The sequence below is a fragment of the Nicotiana sylvestris genome, chromosome 9 (genome assembly GCF_000393655.2).
Source record: "Nicotiana sylvestris chromosome 9, ASM39365v2, whole genome shotgun sequence".
Taxonomy (NCBI): Eukaryota; Viridiplantae; Streptophyta; class Magnoliopsida; order Solanales; family Solanaceae; genus Nicotiana; species Nicotiana sylvestris.
Window position 1 is genome coordinate 136,317,362 of NC_091065.1, and position 25,744 is coordinate 136,343,105.

Below are 25,744 nucleotides of genomic sequence, written 5' to 3' on the forward strand. Positions count from 1 at the left end.
AGAGAAAAGCAGTAGGTCTTGTAAACAGGCCACGATGCAAGCAAATAAGAGAGAATACTATTGTGTGTAAGTGTAGTTTCAGAAGAAAACTATGAGTGAGGGATCGATTCCTTGTGCTAATGAAAGAGTAGTGTATTTATAGTGTGAAAAATAGGCAGAAATAAGGTAAGAAAACAATTAAGGGACTGGGGTATCAATTAAAAATCAATCAGTACAAGATTTCCCTTAATTAAGGAACTCAGATTCAAATGGAAAAACTATTTAAGGGAAGAAATCAAATAAACATCTTGTGTAAAGCATGCAATTAGGGGTAAATACATAAGAAGTTACTTAAGGACAGAATTTTGAAATACACGGTTATATAAATAAGGTAAGAAAAATCAATTAGTATCCAGTAAATCAAGAATCAAAGATTTTGTAATCACTGGTCCATGAATGAACCAAGTCAAAAAAGCTGAGAAAAGTTTTAACTTAAGTCGAGTCATAGAGAAATCAGCAAACAAGGAAAGAAACCAATCAAATCTATAAGAAGGAAGTCTGAACTAATCACAAATTTGAAAGCCATTTTAGAGGGAAGTTCAGCACATATAAAGAGCATACAAACATGCTAAGCTGAAAGAAAATGACGTGTCATTGCAAAATCAGTAGATAATAAACTACAGGAGCATGGTAGTCACATAGGTTATTAATGTAGAAGAGAAGTAGCATCAAATAGCATACAAAATGTCCAGTGTAAAAGACCTTAGAAGAGTTTAGTGGAAAATCAGAATTGCTTAAAGAGACAGAGGTTGAAACAAAGATTTCGAGACTCAATTAAGAAACAAATTCAGAAACTCAAAATAGTTAGGGTTTCTGAAATCAGACGGTTTTAAAGATGAAGAACAAACATATCACATAGCCAATGTTCTCAAACTCGGATGAACCCCAAATTCTAGGGTTTTACCATCAATCGAGTTCGAGATGAGAGGACAAGCAATCAAGAAGAAGATACTAGTCGAAAACAAGTTCAAAGATCTCAGAAGGGAACTGGGGCCTTCGACATGCTTTTTCAGTAACGGAAACTCATGAGAAACATAGTAAAAGAGTAACATGCGAATCACAGTAAAAGAGCTCAAAGAAACATAGTAGAAGAAGCTAATAAGAAACATAGTAGAAGAAGACTAATCAGAACACAGTAGGAGAAACATATAAAGAAACATGGTAGAAGAAACTAATTAAGAACACAGTGGAAGAAACTTAATAAGAAACTCACAGAGAACACAGTAGAAGAAACGTAGTAAAAAAAACACACAGAAGAAAAAGAAAATCAGATAAGCATCTAAATAACTTAGAAACCCTAAGCCGGAAAAAAATAAAGGGTTTTGAAAACATAGCTTTGAAAGAAATATTAAAAAATCGTTTAAAAACTTAGGGAAAATATGGATCTGGAACAGATCTAAGGAGATCCAAAAAACCTCAAAAGTTAGGGTTTCAGAGGAACCCAAACGGTGAGAAAGGCCTGGATCAAAGAAGGAGGAATCGAAGCCAGGCTCGAAACAGACATAGATTGTTGAAGCAAGGCCGGAGATGGCCATAAAACTTGAATCAACGAGGCCTGGATGAAGCTTCTTCGTGGTTAGACCATGAAACCTCAGCAAACAAGCGTGTATGCACCATGGAAGGTTGGTAGGTGGTGAGACCACCATAGATTCAGACCAAGAGATGCCCGGAGAAAATGGATGAGACTCATCGGAGAGGAGGGGGAAGGGGAAGGTTCTAGAGAGAACCAGATATAGAGAGATAGAGAGAGATTCGGTTGAGTAAGGGAAATGAGCGGGGTTTGGGGGGGTCGTTTGGTTTAATTTAGGAAGGGTGAATGGTGGCCGTTGATTATTTTGATCAACGACTTGGATTAAATGGGGACCTGGGAGGGTTATTCAAATGGGTTGTGGGTCGGGTAGATTTAGGATTTGGGCTGGGTAATTGGGTTTAATTAGGGGTTCAAATCTGGCCAAAAAATTGAAATACAAATGGGCTATCATTTAAATAACCATTTTTCCTTATTTATTTTATAAAAAATGGTAAAATGATTTCCAGAAATAAATTAAATGTACTAAAGTGATTAATAATACATAATTATCCAATTAAAAATACTGAAGTTAAGTTTATAAATATAAACACCATTAAATCTTTAAAAAGGCTAATATCCCAATTACGTGCAATTTAGCTTTAAAAATACTAAATAAATTTATAAAAATATGCAAAAATTATGTTAGCTATATTTAATGCAAATATGATAATCCAATAGATGAATCACCAAAATGATAATTTTGGGAACAATTGTTGGATTTTTCTTGCTAAAATAAGGCAATAAATTGATTTAAAAATCCTTAAAATTAAGAGAAAAATATTAAAACCTTGGGACATACTTATATATGTATATTCATGCTATTATGAAAGTATTTTGCATATTAAAAATATGCAAGGAAAAATTGGGTATCAACAGCTGCCCCTCTTTATCCGGGAAGGATGAAAGAGTTGTCGGGTAAAGATATGATGGCCAATTTTGACCGAACGAAAGGGTTAGAGGAGACTTAGGCCGTACTCTAGTTTTTGAGCTGCCTACATATCCCTAGTTTTATAGGAATCATGCCATATGTAGTTCAGGATCCATCGGCGGAGTAGGCCTGATGGAGACTTTCAAGAACGGACGCAATATTCAGGTTGGGTGGATGGCTAAAATCTGATAGGGATGCGGGAACTGGAGCGGGATCGCTCCTGCTGAGATGGCCATTGCTCGCTAGTTTACCTGCAAATAAACAATACAAGCATATGCTGTACGTAAAATTAAACATGATACAAATTCTCGTCGGACCATGAATGTTTGTCCTTGGACGGTTAGGATGACGTCCTCAGACCATGGTGTCCTGGGCCTTGAAGGGTATAATAAAGGATTCGCAGGCCATGAAATGTTGCTCTCAGGCTATGAGAATGATGCCTCCGAACCATGATGCCTTTGAATAATGATATGCAAGAGATTAAAAAGGAAAAGGGGAGGGGTCCTCAGGCCATTGCATAGTGTTCTCGGGCTATGAAAATGGTGCCTCTGAATAATGACGCCTTTGGACAATTTGGCGATCTTTCAGCCCATGAAATGCAACAGGTGGCGATCTTTTAGCCCATGTGATGCAAATGTAGAGGTGGCGATCTTTTAGCCATGCAAACGTAAATAAGATGGCGATCTTTCAGCCAATGCAAACGTAAATAAGGTGGAGATCTTTCAGCCAATGCAAATATAAATGAGGTGGCGATCTTTCAGCCAATGCAAATGTAAATAAGGTGGTGATCTTTCAGCCATGCAAATGTAGAGGTGGCGAGCTTTCAGCCAACGTAAATGTAAATAAGGTGGCGATCTTTCAGCCAATGCAAATGTAAATAAGGTGGCGATCTTTCATCCATGCAAATGTAGAGGTGGCGATCTTTCATCCAATGCAAATATAAATAAGGTGGCGATCTTTCAGCCAATGCAAACGTAAATAAGATGGCGATCTTTCAGCCAATGTAAATGTAAATGAGATGGCGATCTTTCAGCCAATGCAAATATAAATAAGGTGGCGATCTTTCAGCCAATGCAAACGTAAATAAGATGGCGATCTTTCAGCCAATGTAAATGTAAATGAGATGGCGATCTTTCAGCTAATGCAAATGTAAATAAGGTGGCGATCTTTCAGCCAATGCAAATGTAAATAAGGTGGAGATCTTTCAACCATGCAAATGTGGAGGTGGCGATCTTTCAGCCATGCAGATGGAGGTAGAGCTTAACTTCGGAAGGCAGAATGGTAGCCTTATGCAACGCAGAAATGCAGATAGAGACGTAACTTAGTCTTGGAAGGTATAATGGTAGCCTTATGCAACGCAGAAATGCAGATGGAGACAGAGCTTAGTCTCGGAAGGCAGATTGGTAGCCTTATGCAATGCAGAAATGCAGATGGAGAAAGAGCTTTGTCTCGGAAGGTAGAATAGTAGCCTTATGCAATACAGAAATGCAGATGGAGACAGAGCTTAGTCTCAGAAGGCAGAATGGTAGCCTTATGCAATGCAGAAATGTAGATGGAGACAGAGCTTAGTCTTGGAAGCAGAATGGTAGCCTTATGCAGGAAGTAAAGGCAAATAATAATAGAATTTTCTTAGCTGATAGCGGATCGCGATATTGCGACTATTGAGGATACTGTGTGTGCCGGGGACACTACATGTGGATAGAAGCTATGAGTAAGTGCGACGGTTCTGAGAGTCATATTTCTGAGCAATGTGAGTCTCGTCAGTGTATAGTATATTCGATGATTTTGCAACTCAAGTGCCTGCATCCAAAGAAAAATCGTGAGTTTTGTAAAGGGGGGAGGTTAGTTCGTATCCCCGTTGGCTTTTCTTGACCTGCTCGGCTTGGATCTGGTGATAGTGTACGTATCATTGGGGTAGCGTTGCTAAACAAAGTGATTTCAGAAATAAACATGCATGATTTTGTAAAAAATATGACATAAGTGTATAATCAAGAACAACTTTTAGATGAACCGATGACTGTGGCGTGGTCCAAGACATTGCAACCTTCCTTGTTAAGGAATTTTGAGGGTCCTCCTCAAAATTCTGCCCCAATTTCCAATTGCGGGGGGAAATGAAAGTTTTGTTGAATTGTCACCGAACCCATAGGGCTGCCTACGTATCCCCTCTTAAACGGGAATCAGGTCAGGCGTAGTTCAAATTACATCATAAAGGAAAACATAAAGATTACACATAGTAGCGCTTGACTGCATCTGAATTGATCGGCTTTGGCCAGACTTTTCCGTCCATTTCTGCAAGTATGAGGGCTCCTCCTGTTAGAACCCGGTGAACCATGTACGGACCCTAATAGTTGGGAGAGATTTCCCTTTGGCTTCATCTTGATGCGGGAATATTTTCTTTAACACCAGCTGCCCCGGTGTGAACTGTCTTGGCTTGCCTCTTTTTTTGAAGGCTCTAGACATCCTATTCTGATAAAGCTGACCGTGGCAAACTGCATTCATTCTCTTTCCATCTATAAGAGCTAGCTGCTCGTAATGATTCTTTACCTATTCTTCATCGTCTAGCTTTGCTTCCTATATGATTCTTAATGAGGGAATTTCCACCTTGGCGGGAATGATGGCTTCTGTACCATAAACCAGCATATAGGGGGTTGCCCCAGTTGATGTACGGACTATGGTGTAGTATCCCAATAAAGCAAATGATAGCTTCTCGTGCCACTGCTTATGCTTCTCTATCATTTTCTTTAGTATCTTCTTGATATTCTTATTGGCGGCTTCTACTGCTCCATTCATCTGAGGTCTGTACGCTGTAGAATTCTTGTGTTTGATCTTGAAGGTTTCAGAAATAGCTTTCATCAGGTCACTATTGAGATTGGAACCATTATCAGTGATGATTGATTTCGGAATCCCGAACCAACAAACGATATGGTCGCGGATGAAGTCTGCCACGACTTTCTTAGTCATTGCTTTGTAAGATGCTGCTTCGACCCATTTGGTAAAATAGTCGATTGCTACTAGGATAAACCTGTGCCGGTTGGAGGCAGCAGGCTCGATTGGTCCAATAACATCCATTCCCCAGGCAGCGAACGACCACGGTGAGCTTGTTGCAGTAAGCTCGCTTGGAGGTACCTTTATCATGTCTGCGTGTATCTGACGGCGGTGGCATTTCCGGACATACTGGATGCAGTCCGTCTCTATAGTCATCCAAAAGTAACCAGCACAGAGTATCTTCTTTGCTAAGACAAAATCGTTCATATGTGGGCCGCAGGTCCTAGCATGGATTTCTTCTAGTAGTTTAGATGCTTCCTTCGCGTCGACACACCTTAGTAATCCCTAATAAGGAGTCCACCTAAATAGGATTCCTCTGTTGTGAAAGAAATTGTTGGACAACCTTCGAAGTGTGCACTTCTGAGTAGTGTTGACAAGTTCTGGGTATTTTCCTTTTGCCAAATATTCCTTGATATCATGAAACTAAGGCTTTCCATCTGCTTCTTCTTCAACATGAGCACAGTAAGTTGGCTGATCATAGATCTTTACTGGAATAGGATTAATGAAGTTCTTGTCTGGATATTGTATCATGGATGATAGGGTGGCCAATACATCAACGAACTCATTCTGGATTCTGGGAACATGTTGGAATTCCGTCTTTGTGAACCTCTTTCTCAATTCCTGTACATGATGTAGATAAGGGAGTATCTTGGAGTTCTTGGTCGCCCATTCTTCTCAGACCTGATGTATAAGAAAGTCTGAATCCCCCATTACTAGCAACTCTTGAATGTTCATATTGATGGCCATTTTGAGACCTAAGATGCAGGCTTCATACTCAGCCATATTGTTGGTGCACGGGAATCTGAGTTTGGCGGACACCAGATAATGCTAACTAGTTTCCGATACATGGACTGCTCCTATACCAACTCCCTTGAAGTTTGCTGCTCCGTCGAAAAATATTCTCCAACCGACATAGGATTCTGCAATATCTTCTCCTATGAATGATACCTCTTCGTCAGAAAAATACATTTTCAGGGGTTCGTATTCTCCCTCCACGGGGTTTTCAGCAAGGTGATCTGCTTGTGCTTGTCCCTTGATTGCCTTCTGAGTTACGTAGACAATGTCAAATTCACTCAACAAGATTTGCCACTTGGCTAGCTTTCCAGTGGGCATGGGCTTCTGGAAGATGTACTTCAAAGGATCCATCCTTGATATGAGATATGTAGTATATGCACAGAAGTAGTGCCTCAGCTTCTGACCTACCCAAGTTAAAGCATAACAGGTGCGCTCTAACAGAGAATACCGGGCCTCGTACGGGGTGAATTTCTTACTAAGGTAATAGATGGCCTGTTCCTTCCTCCCCGTTTCATCATGTTGCCCCAGAACACAACCGAATGCTCCATCCAATACTGCAAGGTAGAGTAATAGAGGTCTACCTGGCTCGGGTGGGACCAAGACTTGTGGTGTTGACAGGTACTCCTTGATTTTGTCGAAGGCCTTTTGGCAGTCATCAGTCCATTTGATAGCGGCCTCCTTCTTCAACATCTTAAAGATTGGCTCGCAGATAACTGTAGATTGTGCTATGAACCGGCTGATATAGTTAAGTCTCCCCAAGAAACTCATCACGTCCTTCTTGTTCTTTGGCGGTGGAAACTCTTGAATAGCTTTGACCTTTGATGGATCCAGTTCTATTCCTCGGCGACTTACAATGAACCCAAGTAGTTTTCCGGTAGGAACCCCAAATACACATTTTGTGGGATTCAGTTTTAGGTTGTATCTTCTCAGTCTATTGAAGAACTTCCTCAAATCTTCCATGTGATCAGTGGCTTTCTTGGATTTGATGATAACGTCATCTACATATACTTCGATCTCCTTGTGTATCATAGCATGGAAAATGGTGGTCATGTCCCTCATGTAGGTGGCCCCAGCATTTTTTAATCCAAACGACATCATCTTGTAACAATACATCCCCCACGGCGTAATTAAAGTCATTTTCTCAGCATCTTCTTCATCCATCCAGATCTGATGATACCCTGCAAAACAATCTACAAATGACTGCAACTCATTCCTGGCGTAATTGTCGATCAAGAAGTGTATGTTTGGCAAGGGGAAGTCGTCTTTTGGACTAGCCTGGTTGAGATCCCGGTAGTCGACACAGACTCTGACCTTCCCATCCTTCTTTGGTACTAGCACGATGTTGGCTAACCACGTCGGATATTCTACTACCCTGAGAACCTTAGCTTTGACCTGCTTAGTGACTTCTTCTTTGATTTCAAGCTCATATCAGGCTTGAACTTTCTGAGTTTTTTCTTTACCGGCGGACATGTCGGATCAGTTGGCAGTTTGTGTGCTATACTAGATGTACTCAGACCAGTCATGTCATCATACGACCAAGCGAATATGTCTTCATATTCCCTTAGAAATTTTGTGCATTCTTTCTTTTCTGATGGCGATAAATGGATACTAATTCTCTTTTCTTTGACGTTCTCTGCATCTCCCAAGTTAACAATCTCGGTCTCGTCCAGGTTGGACTTAGGTCTGTTCTCAAAATTCTCAACTTCCTTAACAATCTCTTCCGGTATTTCATCTTCCTCTGAATCTGTGTCTGTTTGTTGCGTTGTCTCCTTGCATGTCACAGCCATTGGTTCATCAAGATAAGTAATAGTATTGTTGTATAAGCAAAGTAATGAGAGAGAATAGTAAGAGTAAGATTTATAGGGAAAATCGAAATGCTTTGAAAAATTCCATAACTGTTTTGAACATTGAAGATCTTATTGCGAAATTTTAAAATGCGAAAGGAAAGGCAACTAGTAAAAATGAAAGATAGTGCATGATGCTTGTTCAGCCTTGCTACCCCGAGGCTTTTCGGTCTCTGGTGGTTCTGATGGTCCAGTTATTGAGGCATGCTCCTCTGCTCACTTCCTGTATGGAAGGGCCTTCCTCCCCCTCCTCCTCGAAAACAATACAATAATCCATATCATTGTCTTCTAGGAACAAATTCCTTACTGCTGCAAGTGCTTCCTCTTCTTCTGACCCATAGATAACATCGGCTAGCTGGAAAGTCTGCTTCAAATGTGGTATTGGCTGCTCTAGCGGATAGTAATGACCGCACCATGGTGGCGACCAGTTGTTGAATTCCTCCCAAGTGTACTTATATCCCAGACCGAAGGTGGTGCCATGTTTCTTTAATTTGATAGGCTTAGCAATTCCTTGGAGGTTCTTGCCAAGTTCCTTGCCAGGTTCGTATCCACTCCTGTTCAATATGCTTTCAATTTTATTGTCCTACCATTTATCCTTGTCGACGGCGTTGACTCGCTCGATGTGGTGATAGGTCTCCCCACCTATCTTTTTTCTGCCTCCGATTGCTGGGATGGTTTGGCGACTGTATATGGGATTGCTACCGTCGCCGTGAATGATCACCTCTTGGTGGTTCCTCTCAAATTTCACCGCCTGATGTAGTGTTGACACTACGGCCCCAACGGTATGAATCCACGGTCATCCCAACTACAAATTGTAAGATGCTGACACGTCTATTACTTGAAAATCAACATTGAACCAAGTAGGCCCCATTTGCAAACACAGGCTGATTTCGCCAATGGTGGACCTTTGGGAACCGATGAAAGCTTTGACATTGATGGCCCCATCCTTGATCTCATGCAGCCCCTTTCCCAATGTCCTAAGAGTTACCAACGGAAAAATGTTAAGGCTGGACCCTCCATCAATCAGGACTCTGGTGATAAAATAATCTTTGCATTGCACGGTGATGTGCAAAGCCTTGTTGTGACTTAACCCTTCTGGTGGCAGCTCATCTTCATGAAAAGTGATCTTGTGACTTTCCAATACCTGCCCTACCATGTTTGCCATATCTTCTCCGGTGATGTTGCTTGGTACATATGCCTCTCTTAGTACCTTTAGCAGAGCATTCTTGTGTGCCTCAGAATTTTGTAGCAAAGCAAGTATGTAGATCTACGCCGGTGTTTTATTCAGCAGGTCGATGACCGAGTATTCCTTGGCTTGTATCTTTTTCCAAAGATCGTCTGGACCTGTCTCAATGATGGGCAACCGATTGGAGGCCTGCTTTCTTGACTCAGCTAAGTGTTCTGGGGTATAGACCCTACCAGTTCTTGTCATAACTTGTGTTACAACAGTTTCCTCGATCCTAACCTTGCCTTTCCTCCTTGCCTCAGTTGTATAGTCCCATGGTATAGCCTTTGTATGAAATGGCATCACGACTGACATCGCTACTGGGATCGGCGTGGCTATCTTAACCCCGAACGAAGCATGTCCCTTAGGTGGTAAAACTGCAACTTCGAATGGTATAGGTGCATTTGCTGGTGACATAAATTCGACCTCAATCGGCGTTGGCGTCTTTGTAGAGGATGGTGCTTCAAACTCAAGTGGCATGGACATATTTACCTCGGCGTCCCCAGACAGTTGAATCTGGACTATGATTGGATTAAGGGTAACTATTGGCTTCTTTGGGTCATCACCTTCTACGATCAACCCGATTGATCCCTCGGGATCCCAATCATCCTCAATTTCAATCATGTGAACGCCTCTACCCTTATGGTCTGGTAGAGGGCTGTTACAAACATTCGGAGCGGGTTCCTTTGCGACAATAATTTTGTTGTCAATCAGAACCTGGATCTTGTCCTTTAGGGAGCGACATTTGTTGATGGTGTGTCCTTTCATGCCGGAATGGTATGCACAAGATTTTTTTGGATTAACCCAAAAAAGGGTTCTCAAGAGTTATAGCGGGGATATGGGTGACATAACCAGCAGCTTTGAGTATCTCGTACAACTGGTCAATAGGTTCGGCAATGGCTGTATACTGTTTAGGAGGTCTGCGGTCAAAATTTGGTCGAGGTCTAGGGAAGTTTTGGCATGTAAGAGGTGATGGATGGTGGGATGGTTGAGCATTGTAGGCTTGGTAAACATGTGTGGGTTGGGAATATCTAGGTGAAGTAGGTTGATATATGGGAGGTGGAGGTGATTGATAAGTGGGTGATGGAGTTTGGTAAGAGGGTGAGGGTACTTGGTAGTTTGGAGTAGGCTGATATGTGAGTGGAGTCATTGGATAGGTTTGGTATTTCATGGGAGATTTGGTTCTCTGTGCCACCATTACGACTCCTATGTCCCTTTTCTAGGACACACCGCCAGATTGTAAGGCCTTATTTGTAGCTTGCAAGGGCTCGAGATTCGTAACAATACCACTTTTGATGCCTTCTTCAATCCTTTCACCCAGCTTGATAATGTCGGAAAATTTTTGGCTCTCAATCATCATCAGCCTCTCATAATACTGCGGGTCCTGAGCCTAGACAAAGAATTTGTTCATCTGTTCCTCTTCTAAGGTAGGTCTGACCTTAGTAGTTTTGGACCTTCAGCGAGTAGCATACTCGTGAAACGTTTCTATAGGTTTTCTTCTTTAGATTCTGAATGCAGAACACATCTGGCATATTCTCCTTGTTGAACCTGAACCTATCCATAAAATCGGACGCCATGCCTACCCAACTTGACCACTTCTTCAGATCTTGGCTAATGTACCAAGACAGAGCATCTCCTTTCAGACTCCTCATGAAAAGTTTTATGTTGATCTTTTCATCCTTTCCTACTCTAACTAGCTTGTCATAGTATGTTCTCAAATGAACTCTTGGATCCCCTGTACCATCAAACATCTCGAACTTAGGAGGTTTGTACCCCTCGGGTAGTTCGAGATCAGGTTGTATGCAAAGATATTCGTAGTTCAACCCTTCAACCCCCTTACTTCCTTCGACGCCCTGAATTCGGCTAGTTAACTTTCTAAGTTCTTCAGCCAGATTCTTGATGAGCAAGTCTTTATCATCAGACTCGGGTGCACTTGAGATGGGTTGAGTAGAGTGTGGCATGGTCTCCACGTAGATGGGGGTGTTATGATGAGCGTGGGAATGGTCATTTGTGGAGTTCAATGGTTCTGGGATGAGCAGTGGAGTATTGTTGGAGGTGTCGCCAGTGTTGCAGTGGTGGTAAGGAGCGGGATGGTTTTGTGTTTTTGGGATATTTTGCGGAGGTGTGGTGTTCTGAGCATTTGGGAAATTAACGTCTGGAGTGGTGAGGGAAAATGACAAATTTGCCAGATTCCGAACTTGATCAAGTTCCTCTTGGAACTTTAACATTTTCTTCTCGAGTTGGGACGCACTTTCTTTGGAAACCTGAGTACCATGAGTGACCTCTACCCGTTCAGTTGAGTTCTCCTTTCTAGCGTTGTTCGAATCTTCCATCTTCCCTTTGTTCTTACTTCTGATAGAAAAGGAGTGGGTGGAGGGCCCCTGGATCTCGTTGAATAAGATGATGTTGCCAGAGTGCACGAACTAACCTTTGGGGAGGGGAATAAATAAACAAAAAGTAAAAACAAAAAGGTAACAAGTCAATGAGGATTATAAGAAAATGTTGCGATATTTAAACACATAGTGCAAGAATGTAAATCATGTCCTCTTTGGGAACCTCTTTGTGCCCGAGGTAGGCCTAGCGACGAGTTGATTTGGAGAACTTAGAATGCTAAATGCCTCATTTTATTGATAAAAAGTAGACGAATCCCAAATCGACCCTAGATAGCAGGAAATAAAAATATCACTAGTGGTCGTTGGCCTTATTACATTTCTTAAATCAAAATAAAAACTCCTATCTATTTGGTCCCAGAAGGACCTTCCCCAGACTCGCCTTTTTGGCTCCGTCGAACAGCTTTCCCAGCTCGCGAAGTCCCAGCAATAGGTAGGCTCTAGCTAGATGTCCTCCCTCATTTCCCTAAGCATTTTGGCAATCCTCGATCCTTTTGAGGAACTTCCTTTCTAGATCCACTATGTCTCGCTCCAAGTATCCCAGTCGCTTGTTGGAACTGACAGTCATGTATTTCCACTCCTCGATAAGCTTTTGGTTGGCTTCTTGTATCTCAGGTGCTCGCTTTCACATTCTCGGATCCTCTTGCGTAGTTGATTGTATTTGACTTGTGCCTCGACCCTCTCATCTATGATCCTGTGGCCCCTAGCAAGTCCTGGCTGACCAGACCATTGTGGTTAGATTCCAACTAGCCTGAATAGTATATAGTATAACCAGTATGGTATCTATCTGGTTTGATAGTATCTCTTCCCATGTTGATCTTGCAATACCACATATGCTGAGCTTGGCACTTATAAGGAATGTCATCAGCTTGGAAGTCAGCCCGGAAGTGACTCATCTTGTCTACCCTTGGTATAACCTGCTTCCTACCAGCCTGTCTCATAACTCGGAGAGGGACATAAGGGTAGGTTCCTCTCAGACCGATTAATATCAGAAATGGCGCATCCCTGGATCGTACGATGAACTCCTTAGTAGGGAACCACTCGAACATCCATTGTACTTGATCCTCAATTAGATTTTCAAACAGCTCTAACCATCCCTTGGCGTCTTCTGGCTAGGCAAACATGTTGGGCATGTAGTTCATTCGTTTTGGATGACGGAAAGTGATATGATCGTCCCAGTCCCTTCGCTAAATTTCCTGTCGATATTCACCCCTTTGGAGATGCTCCATGAGCCAAAGCTGAAGTAGCAAATTACAGCCCTCGAAGCGTTCGGCTCCTCGTTGACACTTCTCCAAGGCTCGGTATATCTCTGCAATAATCATGGGCACAATGCTGAATGGTTGACCAACAATTCCCTCTATTAGAGTTTTGGTTACCATAGCTAGCCTGGTGTGGATCCTGGCTTTCTTCATTGGAAACACTATCATCCCCAGGAAGCAAAACATGAAGACAAATACCCTTCGGTGAATATGCCCTAATGATGTGAGGGCGAACTCATCAAGATAAGTACGGTAAGATTTGTTGTGACCATACCTCTCATACAAATAATCAAAGGGAATATACGACTCTTTCAAGCATGTCAAGTCTAGATTCTTCTTTAGACCCATCATTTTGAGGAAACCTCTACCCTTGCGATTTTCCGGCATTAACAAACTCAGAGTTTCCCATGGTATACCAGCTAATCCTCATATTTCCTCTGGCAAGGGTGTCATTTCAATGTCCCCAAAGCGGAATACAACCCACTCACCAGTCCCAGAACAAAGTAGTAGCTTCTATGATCTTGTTGTTAGGTTGGACTTCCAGAAGAGAAGGTAGATTTCCTAGGTATTTCCGGACAAGAGTTTGATCACTGGAATGAAGATCCTCCCACCAGCTTAGCAATTTTGGGTGGATGTTGGTGACCATGCCGAATTTGGGGACTTCGTGCCTCATATTTATACAAGACAAAAGGGTTAGGCCCTTACCCCCACCAGACTCGACTATTGAATATCAATAATGGGCATAAAAACATTTAGTTCTTCAAATAAATGCACAGAACGTGATGGTGTCCATTTGGGTTTTAGGGAAACCCAGTGGACTTTGGACAAGGCTATCTTAAAGAGTCATTATGTGGACAACATAACTGACTCGGCTAGGTTTGACCATGATGCATGCATAGTTAAATAGAGTAAGGTTTCTATGGGGTTTTAGACTGGTACCCTTGAGCAGACAACTCAAGGGGGAAAGGCACAAAACCGTCGACTACACCGTTGATCGATTGATTTTACCGCAAATACACCTTTTTTCGGATTTAAAGGGGTGATAATATCGAAAGAGCGCAACCACTCATTATAAGCGTTTCTATGGTATTTTGTTTGGCACGAGTGAAATATGATGTTGAGCATGATTATGCAACAATTAAAGCAGGTTATCACGTATTTGCATGTTAGGAAAGCAGTAAATACAATAGTTTTTTTGCATAATTTAAAGCAGTAGTAAAGGAAAGCAGTAAAGAATAGTAATAAGGGAAAGATACAAAAAGACAAGCCGGTTTTGCAATCGAAAAGAAAAATTGAAAAGCCTAAGAATCCCCAGCAGAGTCGCCACATTATCGCGCCCCCTTTTTCTTACGAAATCGGATTTATGACATTTGGGAGGACAATTCATTCCCTTTTGGGAATTTGGATTTGCATTTGAAGAGTCGCCACCTATGATTAAGGTGTATTAGGACACCAAGAAGGTTTGATTTGAGTAACCAGAGATTAGGTAAGGGCTTGAAATTATTCCAAGGGGAAGGTGTTAGGCTCCCTTCAGAATCCACTAGTGTGGTTCCCGGCCAGACTATTGTTGTGAATTTTGGTGCAAATAACATGTAGGCAAATAAAACTTCAAATAAGAGGGGATTTTCACATAATGGTTACAAACAAAATTGGAAAGAATTAAAAGGAAGCTGATTTTCTTAAAAGAAATAGTTTGAAATCTTTAGAAGAAACAAAGAAACAAAAGGGAAAAAGGGGGGGGGTCATAGGTTTATTACTAATATGGATCACCCCACATAACATCCGGTAATCACTCCTCAGTGAGGGGCTACACGAGATGTTATCGTGTGGTCATCATATCCATATATATCCTTTCCCACCCCGTTGAGGTATTAAAGCGCGAAATGGTCTCGATTACTTATTGCATGCTATTACCCGTCCCAATCCTATCAGTCCGGAGGCATTTAGGACTACTAATCCTAAGAGGGAAGGATATTAGGATTATTTGTAGTTTCAAAGGTAAAATTCTAAGGCGACTTACAAAAACAAGTATAACAAGTTGGGGAAAGTACATAACAAGTAAAAGGCTCAGATATACCCCTTCGAACAAAGAATGCACATATTAGCATGACTTTCACATACTGTTTATGGTCTGAAAAAGAACATAAAGGTTGAGGCAGACTGATTTATTACATAATTCAGATAAGGAGCCCGAGTCAGGCCTGCCTGCTAGTTGTAGTTAATAACACAGATTCAGTTTATAACTTTTATCCTAAGGCTTGTCTAAGTGTCGGAAAAGATCCTATAGGCATGGTATCTATTGAATTCAGGAAAGCCATGAAATAATAAGGTCTGAAAAATAAACTGAGTATATGCTGGTAAAAAAAGGGAAGTCAGAAAAGCGCACTTTAACAAAAGTTATAGGCTCTGAAACTGATGATAATCATTATTACTGATTTTATATCTAACATTAAGTGGGGCGAATCAGATTCAATTAGAAACTCCTATATGTATGCTTTCAAGGTGTTACTGATTTTAAAACCTTGAAGATGTAGTATAAATATGCAAAAGACTCGTTTTAAACCTATGAACATGATATTTAGATGCTGAATTCTGTTTAAGACATGATGCCCAAGTGCAATTGAATGTTTAAGTCCTATGAGCATGGTATCTAGGTGCAGAAATTTGTTTAAGACTATGAACATGATTTCTATATGAGAAAATGGATATACAGGATTTAGAAAGACCTATAGGCATATTTTCTATATGCATATGCAGAATTCAGATTGACTTATAGGCATGATTTCTAGATGAGAGTAGCAGACCTATGATCATGATTTCTATATGAAAAATGGACATTCAGAATTCCCTATAGACATGCTTTCTATATGCATTTGAATGTGCAAAATTCGAAAATCTATAGACGTGGTATCTATGTAGAATTCCGAATTCCTATAGATATGGTATCTATGTGAGAATACAGAATTCAGAAATACCTATAGACATGGTATCTATGTGAGAGTGCAGAATTCAGAAATCCCTATAGGCATGGCATTTATGTGAGAGTGCAGAATTCAGAAATACCTATAGGCATGGCATCTACCCTTTGCATACATAGTTACCCGTCCTTTCACTAACCAGCCCCAAATGTTTATTACAAAATTATTACAGCCCAGAATAAAGTAAAATACATCAAAAAAATAAAAATAAAAGTACAACCAAAGGAGAGCCTGATTCAAACTTCATGTCTGAAATATGAGGTAAACTAACTCCATAAGATCAAGATCCAAAGCATTTCTCCCATCTGAGTGTGTCAAAATTCACTAAGATCCTTAAAAGGGACTTCGGGCAATGCTCACACCCAAATGTATTATCAGATTAGGACAAGTGCAGTGTGGAAGGGCCAGCCCTCAAGTGTCCAAGTTCAGAGGAAACTCAAGGTCCCAAGGCAAGGCTCACAAGAGGGGGGCAGAACTTAAAGACTAAGAAGGAGTGCAAGTGCAGAAAAGAATTCTGAGAGAGGGAAAGGGTAAGGGAAACAATTACAAATAAGTACACATAGGGGTATATGGGAACAAGGAGGTTGTAAAGAGCCAAGGGCAGGCTGTGGGCATACCCAACAATGGTGAATGCTAGCACACCAATAAGCATGTTAGAACACACTATTAGAGGCTAGGATCCCAAGGGATCAAGCTTAATTCATGGACAATAATTTGCATATTGCCATGCCTTAAGCCATAGCTCAAACACGTAGGGGGCAGGGGTTTGGGATTCATAATAGAAATAGGCAGAAAGAAATCAGCATGCTAATTTAAGTGTTGAACTATACAAAAAAGTAAGTAGGCATGGATACAAAAGCAGTAAATAAACACATTGTCGTGGTGCTAAAGCTTAAATCAGAACATACCAGTTTCAAAGAAACAAATAGAGAAAAGTAGTAGATCTTGTAAACATGCCACGATGCAAGCAAATAAGAGAGAATACTATTGTGTGTAAGTGTAGTTTCAGAATAAAACTATGAGTGAGAGATCAATTCCTTGTGCTAATGAAAGAGTAGTGTATTTATAGTGTGAAAAATAGGCAGAAATAAGGTAAGAAAACAATTAAGGGACTGGGGTATCAATTAAAAATCAATCAGTACAAGATTTCCCTTAATTAATGAACTCAAATTCAAACGAGAAAACTATTTAAGGGAAGAAATCAAATAAACATCTTGTGCAAAGCATGCAATTAGGGGTAAATACATAAGAAGTTACTTAAGGGCAGAATTTTGAAATACACGGTTACATAAATAAGGTAAGAAAAATCAATTAGTAGCCAGTAAATCAAGGATCAGAGATTTTGTAATCACTGGTCCATGAATGAACCAAGTCAGAAAAGCCGAGAAAAGTTTTAACTTAAGTCGACTCACAAGGAAATCAGCAAACAAGGAAAGAAATCAATCAAACCTATACAGAAGGAAGTCTAAACTAATCACAAATTTGAAAGCCATTTTAGAGGGAAGTTCAGCACATATAACGAGCATACAAACATGCTAAGCTGAAAGAAAATGACGTGTCATTACAAAATCAATAGATAATAGACTACAGGAGTATGGTAGTCACATAGGTTAGCAATGTAGAAGGGAAGTAGCATCAAATAGCATACAAAAGGTCTAGTGTAAAAGACCTTAGAAGAGTTTAGTAGAAAATCAGAATTGCTTAAAGAGACAGAGGTTGAAACAAAGATTTCGAGGCTCAGTTGAGAAACAAATTCAGAAACTCGAAATAGTTAGGGTTTCTGAAATCAGACGGTTTTAAAGATGAAGAACAAACATATCACATAGCCAATGTTCTCAAACTCGGATGAACCCCAAATTCTAGGGTTTTACCATCAATCGAGTGCTGAGACGAGAGGACAAGTAATCAAGAAAGAGATACTAGTTGAAAACAAGTTCAAAGATCTCAGAAGGGAACTGGGGACTTCGACATGCTTTTTCAGTAACAGAAACTAATTAGAAACATAGTAAAAGAGTAACATGTGAATCATAGTAGAAGAGCTCAAAGAAACATAGTAGAAGAAGCTAATAAGAAACATAGTAGAAGAAGACTAATCAGAACACAGTAGGAGAAACATATAAAGAAACATGGTAGAAGAAACTAATTAAGTATATAGTTGAAGAAACTTAATAAGAAACTCATAGAGAACACAGTAGAAGAAACGTAGTAAACAAACACACAAAAGAAAAAGAAAATCAGAGAAGCCTCTAAATAACTCAGAAACCCTAGGTCGGAAAAAATAAAGGATTTTGAAAACATAGCTTTGAAAGAAATATCAAGAAATCGTTTAAAAACTTCGGGAAAACATGGATCTGGAACAGATCTAAAGAGATCAGAAAAACCTCAAAAGCTAGGGTTTCAGAGGAACCCAAACGATGAGAAAGGCCTGGATCAAAGAAGGAGGAATCGAAGCCAGGCTCGAAGCAGACATAGCTTGCCGGAGCAAGGCCGGAGATGGCCATAAAACTTGAATCAACGAGGCCTGGACAAAGTTTCTTCGTGGTCAGGCCATGAAACCTCAGCAAACGAGCGTGTATGCACCATGGAAGGTTGGTAGGTGGTGAGACCACCATAGATTCAGGCCAGAAGATGGCCGGAGAAGATGGATGAGACTCATCGGAGAGGAGGGGAAGGGGAAGATTCTAGAGAGAACCAGAGATAGAGAGATAAAGAGAGAGTCGGTTGAGTGAGGGAAATGAGAGAGGTTTGGGGGTTTCGTTTGGTTTAATTGAGGAAGGGTGAATGGTGGCCGTTGATTATTTTGATCAATGGCCTAGATTAAATGGGGATCCGGGCGGGTTATTCAAATGGGTTGTGGGTTGGGTAGATTTAGGAGTTGGGTTGGGTAATTGGGTTTGAGATTGGGTTTAATTAGGGGTTCAAATCTGGCCAAAATTGAAATACAAATGGGCTATCATTTAAATAATCATTTTCCCTTATTTATTTTATAAAAAATAGTAAAATGATTTCCAGAAATAAATTAAATGTACTAAAATAATTAATAATACATAATTATCCTATTAAAAATACTGAAGTTCATTTTATAAATATAAACACCATTAAATCTTTAAAAAAAAGGCTAATATCGCAATTACGTGCAATTTAGCTTTAAAGAAATAAATTTATAAAAAATATGCAAAACTTATGTTAGCTATATTTAATGCAAATATGAGAATCCAATAGATGAATCACCAAAATGATAATTTTGGGAACAATTATTGGGTTTTTCTTGCTAAAATAAGGCAATAAATTGATTTAAAAATCCTTAAAATTAATAGAAAAAATATTAAAACCTTGGGACATACTTATATATGCATATTCATGCTATTTTAAAAGTATTTTGCATATTAAAAATATACATGGAAAAATTGGGTATCAACACCGGTCCCTAAATTCCCTGTAGTTTCCTGTTTATACAACGTGGTGCACAACACATTTATAAATAAGACACTACTAGACACGGCTTGCAGACAACCCTAGGACAATTCCGCGCTGATACCAAGTTTGTCACGACCCAAATCGGAGGGCCATGACTGGAACCCGATGCCTACTCAACCGAGCGCCACGTATCTTATTCTTCTGTATTATAAGACTCGTCACAGGCCATGATAGGCCACATCTATATATATAATTAACGATATTAGAACTTAACTCACATAACTAATTCGAAAAGATTTATATAGACACATAGGGGCCGACAAGGCCGTTGACATGACATACCTAAAACTATACACAGGACACTGTCTGCAAAACTTCTAAGAAAACATGACCATAATATATAAGTCGGGACAGGGTTACCAACATCCTCATAAAACAAAATAACATATCTAGAACATGACTCGGCAATACTCTAGGAAGAAGTGGAGCTCACCAACCAAAAGGTCATATCTGGAGGCAGCCTACAATGAATGGTCCTCACCTTGCCTATCTACACATGTGTGGCATGAAGCACAGCGCCCTAGGGAAAGGGACGTTAGTACAAAGAATGTACCGAGTATGTAAGGCAGAAATGAAATGTAATAATACGATACTATCTCGGGGAGGGATAAGAGTCAACTTATAACCTCTGACTTACCGCTGAGGGCCATAACATATAGAATAAGGCCCATATCGTATATATAAATAAAACTACAATATAATAGTTCTGATTACATCATTCTCGTGACGTTAACTGCCAACTGATCAGCGGTAACTGTCCAACCGGCCGTAGCGCGGTGGTAAATGCATGACTACCCGACTAGTAGTAGCTCGGTGGTAAATGTTTAACTGCCCAACCGGTCGTAGCTCGATGGTAATTTCATGACTGCCCGACCGGCTGTAGCTCGGTGGTAAATGATGATGCATATAATACCATTATGAACATTAATATCTTTATTGAATGCATTAATAGAGGGTTAGGAACATACTTAGGCATGCTTTGAATATCATTTTACAGGAATGAACAACGTAGACCTTCTTAGTTATTAGGAGTAGAACCATTTATAAAATAAGATTACATTTACATATCGTTACTTGGATCATACCAAAAGGAAATAAGGGATAGCCTTAACATGCCTGAGTCGATTCTCTTGACAATCCCTCAAACACATATCAAATGCGGCAAAACACATGATGGCAAGATCAGAGTAGGAAAAAATCCGTATGATATTCTTGAGAAAGATTACACCGTACTTCCTTAAAATTGAAAAATCTCACGTTGCTTAAGATGCTATGAAATCTTTGTTTGAATTCTTGAAGATCCTTACTTTCACATTTGATATATGCTAAAGTAGAGAGGCCATATATTAGAGAGGCCTTTTGAATTAGAGAGGCCTTATATTGAATGGGTGTGGGCCCCGCTTCATGTAGTGGCTTAGCCACATAACTCTTGATCTTTCCACCTTATCATAATGACTTAAGAGACATTAATTTTGGGGTGGTTTTCTGCCACGTTGTGGAGGGGGGGGGGAGGTTAGCCTTATCCAAAGACTTTAATTAATCACCCAATAATTCCTTAATTAACTAGTTAATCTCCCACTAACCAATAATTAACTAATTACCCACATAATTAAGAGGTATCTCTAATTATTTAAAATACTAATTACTTTTAATATACCTTGTTCACCTTACGATCATGGTCATGTGGTACCTTGTATGACACTAGTTCATAAATACCGGGTATTATAGCTCGGACCGTATTTTATCCCAAATTGACAACCTTCAAAGAAACTCATTTTCTTTGATTCGTTTACCCTTTAACCTTTACGACACTTACTTATCGCCTATTATAAATAGCATGAATGCTTATAATTTATAAAAAATAATCTCATCCCCGAGTATACGTTGATTAACTTACGACGAAATTTTAACATACAAAATGCGGGATGTAACAAAGATACTTACCTCAAGCAAGCCAAATTACTCCTCTAACAAGGCCTTCCCGCATGTATCAACCTTTGGAAGGCTATATCCAACCAAAACAACGCAATACCATCTATAAATCATAGGAATTGACTCCAAAAAATAAAGTTAAGATCTTTAACTCAAGTCAAAAAGTCAACCGAAAAAGTAAACCCCAGGCCCACACCTAGAAATCTGACAAAATTTATAAATTGCAAACACCCATTCAATTACGATTCCAGCCATACCAAAATCATCCAATTCCAACCACAAATCGACCCTGAACTCTTCAAATTTCACTCTCCAATGACATAGTCCAAAAATCCCCAAATTCTAACGTAGATTCATAAATATTAGGCAGAATAATCAATGAGTATTCAATATTTGGGGACAAATGGGATTAAAAATCACTTACCTCTTCAATGTAGGTGGAAAACTGTTCAATAATTGCCCTAGCCTGAACTCCAAAATTCCAAAATAAGTGGAAAAGCTCAACCCCTTGCTTTTATAAACTCGCCCAACACTTTCGCTCCTGCACTTCAATTTTTCGCTTGTGTGGAACCGCTTCTATGATCGAAAATGCACTTCTGCACTTCCACTTAAACTCTGACCCTCCGCTTTTGCGGACCAACCCTCGCTCCTGTGGATGCCCGTTCTACGCACCAATGTCCGCATCTACGGACTCCCCTGCCATCTCATCCTCCACCCCTACGACTCATAAATTCGCATATGCGGTCTGTAACTGCGGCCCTTCTCCGCACTTGCGAAAATCCCATCACAGTCACATTTCTGCTTTTGTGTCCCTCCCGCCACACTTGCAGCGTCACATATGCGGCTAAGCCCACCGGAGGTGCGATTACACCATCAATCCAAATATCAATCTGTTAACCATATGAAACTCACCTGAGGCCCCTAAGGTCTCAACAAAAAATACCAAAAGCCCTAAATCACAACACAAACTTAATCAAAGCCTCAAATCACATCAAAATCATGAATCGTACCTCAATTCAAGCCTAATGAAACTAATGAATTTTCAACTTCTAAAACAAATGTCAAATCATATCAAACCAACTCCGATTGTCCTCAAATTTTGTACACAAGTCATAAATGATACAACGGACCTATTTCAACTTCTGAAACCAAAACCTGAAGCCCCATATCCATAAAGTCAACTATCGATCAATCTCTCAATCTTCTAAACATTCAACTTTCTAATTTTTGCCAAAATGCACCAAATCAACCTACGAACCTCCAAATCCAAATACAGACATATGATTAAGTCCAAATCCACTATACAAAGCTATCGGAACTATCAAAACTCCATTCCATTGTCATTTACATACAATTTAAACTTCGATCAATTCTTCCAACTTAAGCTTCTAACTTTGGGACTAGGTATCCCAATTCACTCCAAAACATCCCCGGAACCAAACCAACCATCCCGACAAGTCACATAACCATATGTGAACATATAATAAGCAATAAATAGGGGAACATGACTACAATACACAAAATGACCAGTTGGGTCGTTACAAAAACACAAAAACTGCCTTAAGAATGCTAGTAAATGCTCTCTATATAAATACTCCAAAAGTTCTTCTCTAACTTCCTTCCTTTATTTCTTTCTTTCATTTTTGCTCGAGTTCAACTACTGTGAATTGATTGTTAGTTTTGGTCCCTAAACGGTAGCAACTACTACTTGGTTTGGTACTCTAAAAAAGGTTAGTGGACCACTGATCCCCTTTAATTATTTGGTCGCTTCATATATTATTGTGTTGTTTCATTTGGTGTTTATTAATTTCTTGCCTATTCCTCTTTATGATACTCACCAGTCAAGTATGTGACCTTTAATTATGTTTTGCTGCTTGTGTTGTTCTTCACTTAATCAACCGACACTTCCTGCTAATTATTGTGTTTATCCCCCGTGTTATTTAAACCAACCTCTTACATTGATCATTGAGTTTTGTTTCTCATACCTATATTAACATGGGTGTATTTATTAAATAATTAAAATGATTTTTATGCTTATATTATTGTGATCCTTGTGAACAACCCTGTTTAATTCCTTATATTGATCGAATTAATTGATCTCTGTGTTGGAAGCTATGTTTGGTCTATACTATTGCTCGTTAATTGAGTAGAGCTTATTGATATCCATACTTATATTATCATATTGATTAAGCTTATTTAATTATGTTTATAAACCTTCATGTTGTCTTGTTTAATTAAATAAAAGATCCCCACGCTTATATCATTATGTTGTCCTACTTGAATGATCCTCATGTTTATAGCATCATATTGCTTTTGTTTAGTTAATTAAAATAGACCTCACTGATAGTTAGGACTACATTACCATGTTAATTTGCTTGGTTAATCAAATGGTTCTAGTTAACAGTCCTATTTATGGTACTATGTTAGAATATACTATGTTAGCAAGAATGTGTGTTTTAGCATGGCAACTTGAATAAAAGGAGATGTATATTGTCATGACCTCAAAATCCTAACCAGTCGTGATGGTACCTAACACTACGGTCGAGAATGTAGTTCTACCTCGTCTCTCGATGATCAGCTCAGCAAGAAACTCCGCTACTGATGACTGGATCTGACACCTAGATCTGCAAAATTAAGTACACAACATAGCATGAGTACAACCGACCTCATGCACTCAGCAAGTATCATAACTGTTACACCACATATTTTCGTACATGAGAGTACGTCGTAAATCAATTGATATAAGCTCAGAAATGAGATTATATTATAAATAAAGTAAATTAATCAAGTTACCTTGGAGGTTACAAATATTTAAGATTATGAATAACAAGTACCAAGAGGTTGTAACGCTTAGAAGCTAAATGAATCGAAGAAATAAGTTTCGTCGAAAGTCGACAAGTTAAGAATGTTATGACATGTACTTTTGGGATGAGTGATAAGGAGGTTATGTTATGAGTTATTTTAGTCATATGATAGTCATATATTACGTTTTGATGTCAATTGAGTTGTGGAACAAAAGTTGGCAAAGGTCATCACAAGTTACATTCATAAATGTGCTTAAAATTTTGTCAAATATAGATGATCCTTTCTCCAAATATACTTGGAATTACGGGATGATCCACCTACCACATAGAATCTCTACAAGTCTAGTTTCTAACTCATTAAACTGTTTGTCAATATGTGATTGGAGTAGAGAGATATTCGCATTTTTGCGAGACTATGCAAGCAGCTCCCAATTCTCATTAAACATTATCGCACTTTCTGATTCTCTTATTGTTTTGAACATTTTAAAGGGGTTGGATGACTCATTTTTGGTCATTTTCGACCAAGGAAAGTTACTAAACTCTCTCAAAATCTTTGTAACAGTTCTCCAAGATTCCAAGTTGAATCCAACGTGGTTTTATCTAAACCTAACCTCAAAAATTAGCCTAAGTAAAGAAGAGAGTCTCTATAGTGTTGTGATGTCATGAAGGGTGCTTGCAAGATAAGGGAAGCTATGGTCGAGTATGTCCTAATTATTTAAGGTATGTATAACATGCTTGGGATTAAGCTTATATATGTGTTGGTTAAGTTACTTGGAAGAAGAATTACAAGATAGAACTTGAAGTTGTATAATAATTTGTTGTCTCTTATTGAACTAATTTGGAGTTGTGTATATGACTTCATATGGACGGAAATCGTGGGAATAGCCTGGTTATAATGTTCTTATTATTTTTATGATTGTCGATATGTTGAGTATGTTGATTATGTTATAAATTGGAGAAGAAGCAACCACACAATACCTAGAAGTTATCCATGTTGTTGTTATATCTTGATGGGTTGTTTGATGTTACTTTTATTATGGATATAAGGTTTAAATGTCATGTCAATATATATGGTTATATGCTAGAGTTGTTTATGGTGTTTTAAGTACAGGGTAGATGGGAAAAAGAGTTGGGGTTTGGTTCCAATCCAAGCTTGATGCTCGTCATGTTAAATAGTAGTTTTGTTGGTGACGTTTGTGCACTTGTTGTTGTGTAGATTGATTGGTGTTGTTGGGCTATTGGGTGTGTTGTGGAGATGAAGGTATACAGTTGAAAGTTGTATGAGTTTTCATTGTTTTTATGGACTTGGGGAAAGCAAGGAAAACAAGGGAGATGTTGTTCGTTTTAATATAAAATAAGCTTGTCATTCATTGTACGCCAGTTGCATCATTCGTAGTTTAACGATAGTATTATTATCATTGTTGTAGATTAAAGCTCGAAAAGAATAGTTCAACGTGG

At 39.4% G+C, this 25,744-nt stretch overlaps 1 protein-coding gene across 1 annotated transcript; it reads right to left on the minus strand.

Annotated features, from left to right (window-relative positions):
- Positions 1 to 10,665: 10,665 nt before the first annotated feature.
- Positions 10,666 to 11,779, minus strand: LOC138878283 (uncharacterized). Its single transcript, XM_070157950.1, has 3 exons — positions 11,287 to 11,779; positions 10,919 to 11,181; positions 10,666 to 10,836 (listed from the first exon to the last, which is right to left on the minus strand). Exons 1-3 carry the CDS (start codon positions 11,777 to 11,779, stop codon positions 10,666 to 10,668), a joined length of 927 nt encoding a protein of 308 aa, XP_070014051.1.
- Positions 11,780 to 25,744: the final 13,965 nt, after the last annotated feature.

Excerpts from the sequence above, each read along its gene's own strand:
- LOC138878283 (XM_070157950.1), bottom strand. The coding sequence starts at position 11,779 with ATGGAAGATTCGAACAACGCTAGAAAGGAGAACTCAACTGAACGGGTA. Across the intron at positions 11,182-11,286 it reads AATTCAGGGCGTCGAAGGAA|GGGATCCAAGAGTTCATTTG; the intron begins GTAAGGGGGTTG and ends TTGATGGTACAG. Across the intron at positions 10,837-10,918 it reads CCTATAGAAACGTTTCACGA|GCTCAGGACCCGCAGTATTA; the intron begins GTATGCTACTCG and ends TTCTTTGTCTAG.